At 39.7% G+C, this 8,698-nt stretch overlaps 2 protein-coding genes across 2 annotated transcripts in view; both read left to right on the top strand.

The window, feature by feature from the left end:
* The first annotated feature begins 638 nt into the window (after positions 1–638).
* On the top strand, positions 639–4,325 carry LOC145483157 (uncharacterized). The gene is made up of 3 exons (XM_081461753.1): positions 639–767; positions 1,320–1,607; positions 2,079–4,325. The coding sequence occupies exons 1-3, from the start codon at positions 692–694 to the stop codon at positions 2,483–2,485; spliced, it is 771 nt and encodes a 256-aa protein (XP_081317879.1). The 5' UTR covers positions 639–691; the 3' UTR covers positions 2,486–4,325.
* Positions 4,326–5,807: 1,482 nt separating this feature from the next.
* Positions 5,808–8,698, top strand: part of LOC145488865 (uncharacterized) — a 6,964-nt gene continuing 4,073 nt past the window's right edge. The window contains exon 1 of the mRNA XM_081467694.1: positions 5,808–6,615. Coding sequence (XP_081323820.1) covers positions 6,525–6,615 — 91 coding nt within the window. The 5' untranslated portion in view covers positions 5,808–6,524. The remainder of the gene's footprint in view (positions 6,616–8,698) is intronic.

Genomic DNA, 8,698 nt, shown 5'->3' with positions numbered 1-8,698 from the left:
TTAACTGGGCGTGAAACTAATAAAACCATATCACTATTAGAACGATTGCTCCACACTATTTACAGTTCAGTATTTTGTGGAATTTAAAATCTTTTTGAAATTCTAATCTGCTTGCTACTTATTCCTCATCAAAGCAGACGAAAAGAAGTCCTATAAAGGTCGTATAACGGAACAAAGCAAAATGCTTTGTTTAGATATAGAAACCAAAACCGAAACAAGAAATGACAAAGCACTGTCGTAACAGCAAAATAAACTTTCAGGAAAGAATTTTAAAACGATAACGAAATTTCTTTGCTAACACTGATCTTTTCGAGCAGTGAACATCATGCCTCGATGAGTTGTTGTTGTTGTGCCAGTATATAGTATTATTAGTTGCATATCAATCGCACGAAGCAAATAAAACGATGTTTTGGAGGCGAGTTTGCGAGTTTCACACCATTTAATTGAGTAAACTTTTTCTTCACAATGGAATCGACCTGAGAAAGTGTAAACAAAAAAAGGGAAACAACTGGTGCGAACTCTCATACTATGGGATAACCTGTACAACGAGCCAATCACATCTTGTTATTTTTCTTCGAGATTGTGTCATGGGCGCGTCTAATTGCAGATATTGTGTTTCACCCCAGTGTTGTGTTTTTGATATCTGATAATTATCACCTAATTTGATCCCTTGATTCATGGTTCTTTAGAGATGAAGGTGTTGCACGTGGTTATAGTTCTTGTATCATGCGTTTTGGCATCGAGTTCACCGATCATCCGAGTAAGAAGTAGGTTGAATTAATTCATTTATAACATCTTGTCAAACTGGTTATATAGAACAGACTAACGGCTCATACACTTCAACACGAGTTTTGACTGTCAAATAGTTTTCCTGATGTCAATGTTTCGCTATATCCCGGCTAATAGAAAACTCCTGTGTGTTTTAAAATACTGCCTGATAATTCAAAACACTGATAGTCAGTGTTGTTTGTTAGTTAGACTGACAGATTGGAAATAAGGTACCGGTTTTAACAGGTCAAACGAAGGCTTCCAGCAAAGAGAGAGCCACAGGCTTCTAAAAGAATAGCTATTGAAAAGAAAGTATTTCGCCCCTGTGTTAAAACTATAATTTTTATTTACTTTACAATTTCATTTGCTTTAGCAAGATTAACATAATTCAATTTAACAAAGAAAACTATGAAAACGTTTCGGTGGTTACTCACAACTCTAAGATCTAAAGGTCGATACCAATGGCGATTAAGAGAAGAAGAAAAATATACGCTGGAATCAAGTGTCACCTCATTGATTCTCAGAGTATCTTTTAAATTTTCTTCTTGCAGCTATTAATGGCCAGAAGAAATCTTATTGCTGTTACGGCGTTGTGAGACCCTTCGACATGATGGCAAAAGCTAAACAGGGTCTGCGAGCTTTGAATCAGGTTGGATTCAGCTTGAAACAGGTTCGCCAAGCGCTGGGCATCCAGCAAGAAAAACTTGAGGGAAAACTGGAGAAGGCGGAGAAAAAAGCAGAAGACATTAGTGCAAAGGCGCGAAAAGCACTGAGAGAAACAATGGAAATTTTGCAAGATGCTATCAAGAAGGCTTCCTCAAGATTGGGCGAAATGGCAGGTAGAGTATCGTAAAGCTAGAAGGCCGAACGTTTTCGCCTCAGACTTGAGTACTGCTTCGAAGCAACGAAACCCTGAAGAGGCGTTGGATTTTGCGCTTCACAATTGTGACCAAGCTGCCTACACGTTTACTAACAATGAATATGTTTATGCAATTGTAGGGTTTCCCTCGTTCTTAAGCTGATCTATGATAGCCATTTTTTCCCTTATATTAGATGACTGAGAAAATTGCTTCATTGTGATTGGCTGAGAGCGGGCCAATTAATCTTTTATCTGCAGTGCAAATTAACGCGCGCGCTTTCGCAATGTTCTCGGTCATGGAATAAATAAGTAATCGCCTAAAGGCTCGTGCACAATTTTGAGAGAATTTTCAAATATCACACATAGTGTTAATCCTTAATTGAACTCGCATTCATACCATTACCTATACTTCCTAGATGTTTCATTCAATTTATTTATTGTATTCTTGCAGACGTTACTAATGACTTGGGACAGCTCAGAAAAGACCTCGAGGAGACCAAATCGCACGACATGATTAGCAAGATACGAGATCTGATTGCCGAGAATCCCGTGGGTGACGAGAAAGCCAAAGATGATGAAAAAACAAAGAAGGACTCTACGGAAAATGACCAAGCGAAAAGCAAGAAACAGGACAAATCACTAAAACCAAAAGATGACATCCCAGCTGGACATAGCGCAGATGAAGATGCCGTGGCTAGAAGTTTGGTGAAGCAAGAAAAATACGAGAATGACCAAGTGAAATTTGCGAAAGATGCTATCGACGAAAAATCACAAGAAAACAAGCGAGCTTTTGAAAAGACCAAAAATTTCCTGCATCTAGTTGAAAACGGGCTGCTTGAATTTCAAAATGGATATTAAAAGGAAGAAACTTGACTGCAGAAAAAGGGCAAACATTTGCAGCAAACCTAATGTAAAGTAGAAATTTGATTTAACTTGATTGGGTAGACAGTATGAATAGAGGGAGAGATCTGCATTTTAAGTAACCGTAAAGCAGTTCAGTAATTGAGAAAAACGTAGTTTTAATCGGGATCGAGACTAGCTAGTTCGTATACTGTGATCGTCGTGGCGAGGTTAGTTCTGAAAAGAAGTGTTGTCGGTGGCTGACGTTTCGACGACCTTAGCGGAAGTCATCTTCAGAGTCAAGTGAATAGTGTTTGTCAGTCGATTGTGTTATATTAAGTCTGGTCCGTCTGTCCATCTGGTCTGGCCCTAGTCTGGTCCAACTTTCAACGGGCCAGCGTTATAACTCTATCGACCGAAAAACACTATTCACTTGACTCCGAATATGACTTCCAGTCAGAATGTCGAAATGTCAGTCACCAACGACAGTTCTTCTTCAGAACTACCCTCACCCGGACGATCACACTATACAAACTACTGATACTCCTGGGTTCAAACCATTTACCAATCGAGAGACTGTTATAACGAAGAGTTGACACTCGGCTGAAACTTGACCCAGAGACCTTCAAAAACGTCCCCTTCAAAAGGCTTTACCTTAAAATCATGTCAAATGCTGAAGATACACACGGCTATACCGTATTGACAGAAGCTTTCCATGAGGAACTGTCAACTTAACACGTGTAAATATAGAAAAAGGAAACAAGAAAACTCTGTATATACTGTGCATCGGGTAAATGTAACCAATAAAACTATCTCAATTCTTGCTCTGATTTCTAGAGTTACACGGACCTGTACGCTGTCAGCCAATGGGAACAGATATCATGATTTTATGAGTAATAAATTACAACAGAACTAGTCGCCTTGTGAGAATATTTTATTAATTCACTCTCTATCCACTGCTGAAAGGGAGGCACGGTGGCCTCATGGTTTGGCGCTGGTCTCCGGATCGAGCGGTCCAAGTTCGAGCCCTGCCAAGGCATTGTGTTGCGTTCTTGGACAAGACAACTTACTTTCACAGTGCCTCTCTCCACCTAGGTGTGTAAATGGGTACCGGCGAATTAAATGTTGAGGATAGCTCAGCGAGGATCTTGGGGAGGGGCGAGGAGGGGGTGGGTACAAATACTCCTAGTCGCTTCATGCCACAGAAACAGGGATAATCTCCGGCCTGAGGGCCACATGTGTGGCTCGTAAGTAGACTACCTACCACTGTTGAAGTGCGGACTTCCCCATAACTCAAATCAGTTCGCAATAGTGATGACTATCTAATTCCTCCTGGCAGATCGCAAGTTAACTTGTACACACAGACAGATTTAACTGGCGTAACTCTTGTTGTTTTACGCCGCCGAGAGCACAGTCGAAATTTCATAGTTTCTCCGTGGTTCACGGACCAAACGCAACGCCAGACAGCAACGAAAGGAAGCTGTCAATAATATGTGAGTTTTTCTTGATTTAGGACCGAATTCTCAGAACAAGCTTCCAAACAAACGTACGGCTGTAAGTAGGGGGAATTGATATCTTGAGAATGGGAGTGAGAATGAAAGTCTTCTTCGACATGTTAACAAGCTAAGGAATAGTGATATAAATTGCGCGCCATTTAAAGTCTATTTTAAGTTACGTTTATTTGTTAAAATGAATTATCCTTCTGGTTGACAACGAATTCAAGTGTAAAGCACCTGCAGCAGGCTTACTGACACAACAGGTGACTTTCGACAGTTAATTGCAAAAGCAGTTTATCTTAGCCATGGATGTTAAATGTTGGCTGTAGAGTAGCAATGGAATACTGACACATAGAAGCTAATTCATGCAGACTGGAAATAGGAAATAGTTCAAAATAAGTCACAAACAAACCAAAAAATGTTTAATAAACATGAATCTTTACTTGTGGAATTTCAGTATAGATTATTGAAATTCGGTAGCGTACTTGATTAGTTTGGTCTTGCGTTGTTTCGGGGGTTAGGGAAGAAAACTTTAAGAAGAATGTCTTTCAAGGTTTTCATTCTAACCCCTTTCAAGGAAGCGGAACCTCTGACTCTCTTTAAAGGCCTTAAACATTTAGTCACATATTCTATGTTAAACACATAATCTAAAGCTTTGTGTTGTTCAGCATTATTGCTGACAGAGACTCCTTCCCAAGCTAAATGGATTCTCAGAGGCAGGATTTTGTCCACAACCAGTACTTGTTACTTCAACTGGGATGATAGAAATCTTTAATTCAAAGCATCTTCACTCAGGGGCGACTCTATGATGGCGAGAAACGCTGTTGACGAGGTTTTCGAGAATGAACAAAGCCAAGCATGCGCATGACAGCACGTGCGCTTTAGATCAGCGCAGGGGCCTGAGAACAAAAGCTTTCCGACAATCGTTCGTATATTAATTAAAAGGAGGTCATCGGTGCCCGAAGAAGACTCGAGCAGTTACCGAAAATAGTCAGCTAACTTAAGTCAGACGTAACGACCTCTTGTAGCTATTTCCGTATTTGAACGTTTTCTTCTTTTGGCGTCAACGGGGTATAAATCTTTACGGGGGAGAGATACTTTTATCCACCTTTAAATTTGCCATCACATAACATGCAGTTTATTAACTGAAATGTTTTTGTTCCAGAAGGAACTATTGCTCTTTCTCTGAGCACAGCCTGGATACCCTCTATTGTGATTGCATCTGTAGTATATATGACCTCAGTTGTTCCTCCGCTAAAAGGGTCTTGCCGTCGAGAATAGAACTTTGCTGAACCCTTCAAATTCGTTTGAGGCAAGGCAACTCGACAACGCCTACTCTCAACCCGTGTTGAAGGGAATACAGACACACCACGTCGCTTCGCTGTGTTCCGTGCCATCTTTTATCGCTTTTCACAACGTGGCCGACGCGAAAAGCGACCTAAAAGAGACATGAAATAGAAATTGTCCGTGTAAGGTTTCGTGGGACAAACAAATACAAGAAAAATACCCCTGTATGATGTTAGCACGCGTCTTGGTCACCAGTCTATAAACCAAGTGAAGCACCTAACCTTGTATCTTCTTGGTTGTTGTTTTCAAAGTTGTGTTCTACAAAAAAAAGACACCCTTTGGCTCATTTGTCACACGATTTACAAAGTAGCGTGTCAGTCGCCTGCTTCCAGTAGAATCCACGTATACGCCATCAAAATCTCAATTCCTCATCAACGGGGTGGCTGTAGATACAGCCAGACTGAGACTGACCGAACAGTTTTTCTTCGAGCCAAGCGACGGTGGTCATAATAGAGATGCGTTTATATTAACCGAGTAGTCAAAGGAGGGGCGTTACTGTAAGTTTGCTGCAGATAAACTTAAACAGTGCAAATCTCCTCACCAAAATGATTAACGACGTTTCATTAGCGGTCATTAAGCTTACGTTAACTTTTTTAGAGGTTACGTTCCTTGGCCTCTTCGAGCCGGGAAATGCTGAATCGTTTGCATCGAAAGTAGCCCGATACTTCTACTCGATATGGTTTCAGAAGCTTTAGTTAACTGTCCAACTTATCAAGTAGTCGCGATCGGTCATCACGGTAAATGAGAAATATTAACGAAAATCTCCATAGCGAAACAGAGTGTCAACGGGTGTACGTCCAGAGAAATAAAAGGGCAAATGACATGTTCGAAAATTGCTCAATCATCTTTAATATATAGAATAACAGTGCACATCAATCAATAGGATTCGTGTAAAGATATTTTAAGTGACTACACTTAAATATAACGATTAAGAAACGAAAGCATGGTACTTCAGCAGACGATCCCTTAAGACAATTGAAAAAAAATTTTACGAGAGTTCAAACTAAACGTTAACTTTTGGTTAAAAACAATCCTTGACTAGCTTTGATTATCGACGACAGCTGAAACACCCTGAGGTCAAAAATAGAAGGTACGTCGTAGATGACGAGCTCAGCGATTTGAGTCATCTTCGGCCAAATGACAGCAGGAGCAGCTTAAAGTGCGTCCATGGGAAATCTTCTTTATTTCTATACCTCCAAGTTGTCAGCAAAGGCATGACCACTCCCAAAGCTATTTTTGTCATGGCTCTGCTCGTTCAACTGCAAGTTCACAAGACAAGTGGTACAGATTCTTCTCCGTCGCTCGGTAAGTGAAGTCCAATTACTAGTCCTTGTATGTTAACCAGGTTTTGAGCTACTGAAGTGCTTAAACATGTCAAAAGAGTTGAAGTTTTAATAGGTACCGGGTCCTGTAAGTGCAGGTCTATCTCCTGTTGATGTTAACTAGTCACAGCTAAATGTTCAAAATACACGTTGCACTGCCGTCTTCCGTCTCACGTTGAATTTCAAGAGGAAATAAGTTACATTTCTTGATCTGTTACCGGTCAAGCTTCGTGTGGAGTTAATATGGGCCCTAAAAGGCCAATTTTGTCAGCCAGGTATCGAGATTTGAAGTTGTACACTCCAAATCGCTAACGAGACCGCTTTTGTAAGTTACGTTTAGAAGACGGCGTTAGAACCAGTCGAGTATTTGCTTTACTCGTTAGTAAAGTTTGGTGTTATCGCACCTTGTAAAACAGGGGTCATATTTCCCAACACCTGTCAAAAACCTCTTTCACCTGCTAGACAAACTTGCTATCCAAAAAAGGCAACTCCGTTGTGCGACCCAGTTCTTGATTCTGAGACTGAGGGCGTGTTGACCTGGATCAACAACTTGAAAAGACTGGATAGTGCATGCAGACATTTACATGTGACAATGGTACGGGTCATTACGGCGCAAAGCCTAGACCCCCCGTGGATTACAAGCTTCGTTCAGTTTCCACTAAGCTGCATATTAGCGTTCTGAATTCCTAAGCAGCCTGCCTTTAATTCGTTTGCTGGCCCCCGATCTCAATCAGTTCATATGCCGTATCTCTCCTTGTCATTTTATTAGTTGACTGTAGTATTTTTCTCTTATTTCATGCAATGAGATTGAATACAAAATCCATCCCTATACAATATAAATTGGTGGCTTAAAGCTAAGACGTTCTAGCAAAAGACCGCTTTCACGCGGGATATATCAACAAACTTGATAGCATTCTTACGACACTGCAGGTAGTCAAAAACTGTAAAATAAAAAAAAATAATCACAAATCTCTACATTCAGAGGTTCTGCCGTCATTTAAGTAACACTGCAAGACGTTTAGAGCCGAAAAATAGCAAGAAAGTATTTTTAAACATTAAGAAACTGAACGAAACGGAAAAAAAAACAGAAAATAAAATGTGCTTTGTACTATTTTAATCTTATAAGGACGTGGGTTTTTTTATAGCATTGTGTTCGGAGTCAGCGGTTATATATCTAACAGGAGTTTATGATGTTACTTTAAAACACTCTGGCTTTGCACAAATATCGACATCCGGGTTACTCTTTGTTCACCCACTTATCGAAGTGTTATTTATAAAGACGTACTTTTGGCTTAGTCCTGATATTAACCTGACAAAATCAGTGAATTAAAAGTGTTACGAGCGGTTTACATTCTTCTTTAAATTAAAATAGCTCAATTAATTAATTTGCATTCGGGGACTTGGCAAACATTATTAAATTCTTGAACCGTGAAGCAGGGGACACCATCACGGAAATTTTGCTGACGTTTTGTCTGAACCAGTGCTAAAAGCATGACTTATTACCATTGCTTGTATACCAAACTATCCTAGACTGACTCCAAGACCAAGGTATCAAGTGAATCATTTAAACGAAGAGTGAATTGTAATAAGGTTTTAGCGGTTTGTTTTTCCTAAGCGAAGACAACAGGCTTTGAATTATAAGCTAGTCTGCCAGATCTATCTACAGATTATCGAGGAAGTCAGTTTAAGTATTTAAAAGGATAAGTTTAATTCTCTGCGCCAAGTGGATTATAAAAACTTCGTTCATGGCAATTTATCTTTACTTGATCTTTATCTATATGGCCTAGTCATGACATTTTGTACATAGAGTAGATAATCAGTGACTCTTTATTCGCCAAAGCTATTTTTTTGGCTATATCTTCGTCTATTTTCTTACTGGATATACCTAAAGCCTCATTAAAATTTCAACATTTTTGCTTTTTTTCTGTTTATATGGCTAATTATCGGACTCTTCGAAAAGGGTAAAAAAATTCTAATGAACGATATGGAATGATGTTTGTGCAACGCTTTAATACCTCGTTTCATCCTTAGTCTCAATTTCAATTTACGGTTGAAGGTAAGATAAT

This window comes from Orbicella franksi, chromosome 1, assembly GCF_964199315.1.
Source record: "Orbicella franksi chromosome 1, jaOrbFran1.1, whole genome shotgun sequence".
Classification (NCBI taxonomy): domain Eukaryota; kingdom Metazoa; phylum Cnidaria; class Anthozoa; order Scleractinia; family Merulinidae; genus Orbicella; species Orbicella franksi.
This window is presented reverse-complemented; position numbering and strand designations above follow the sequence as displayed.

Bases quoted from the DNA above. Each gene is read 5' to 3' on its own strand.
- LOC145483157 (XM_081461753.1), top strand. From the start codon at position 692: ATGAAGGTGTTGCACGTGGTTATAGTTCTTGTATCATGCGTTTTGGCA. The intron at 768-1,319 runs GTAGGTTGAATT...TTCTTCTTGCAG, and splicing joins ACCGATCATCCGAGTAAGAA to CTATTAATGGCCAGAAGAAA. The intron at 1,608-2,078 runs GTAGAGTATCGT...GTATTCTTGCAG, and splicing joins AAGATTGGGCGAAATGGCAG to ACGTTACTAATGACTTGGGA.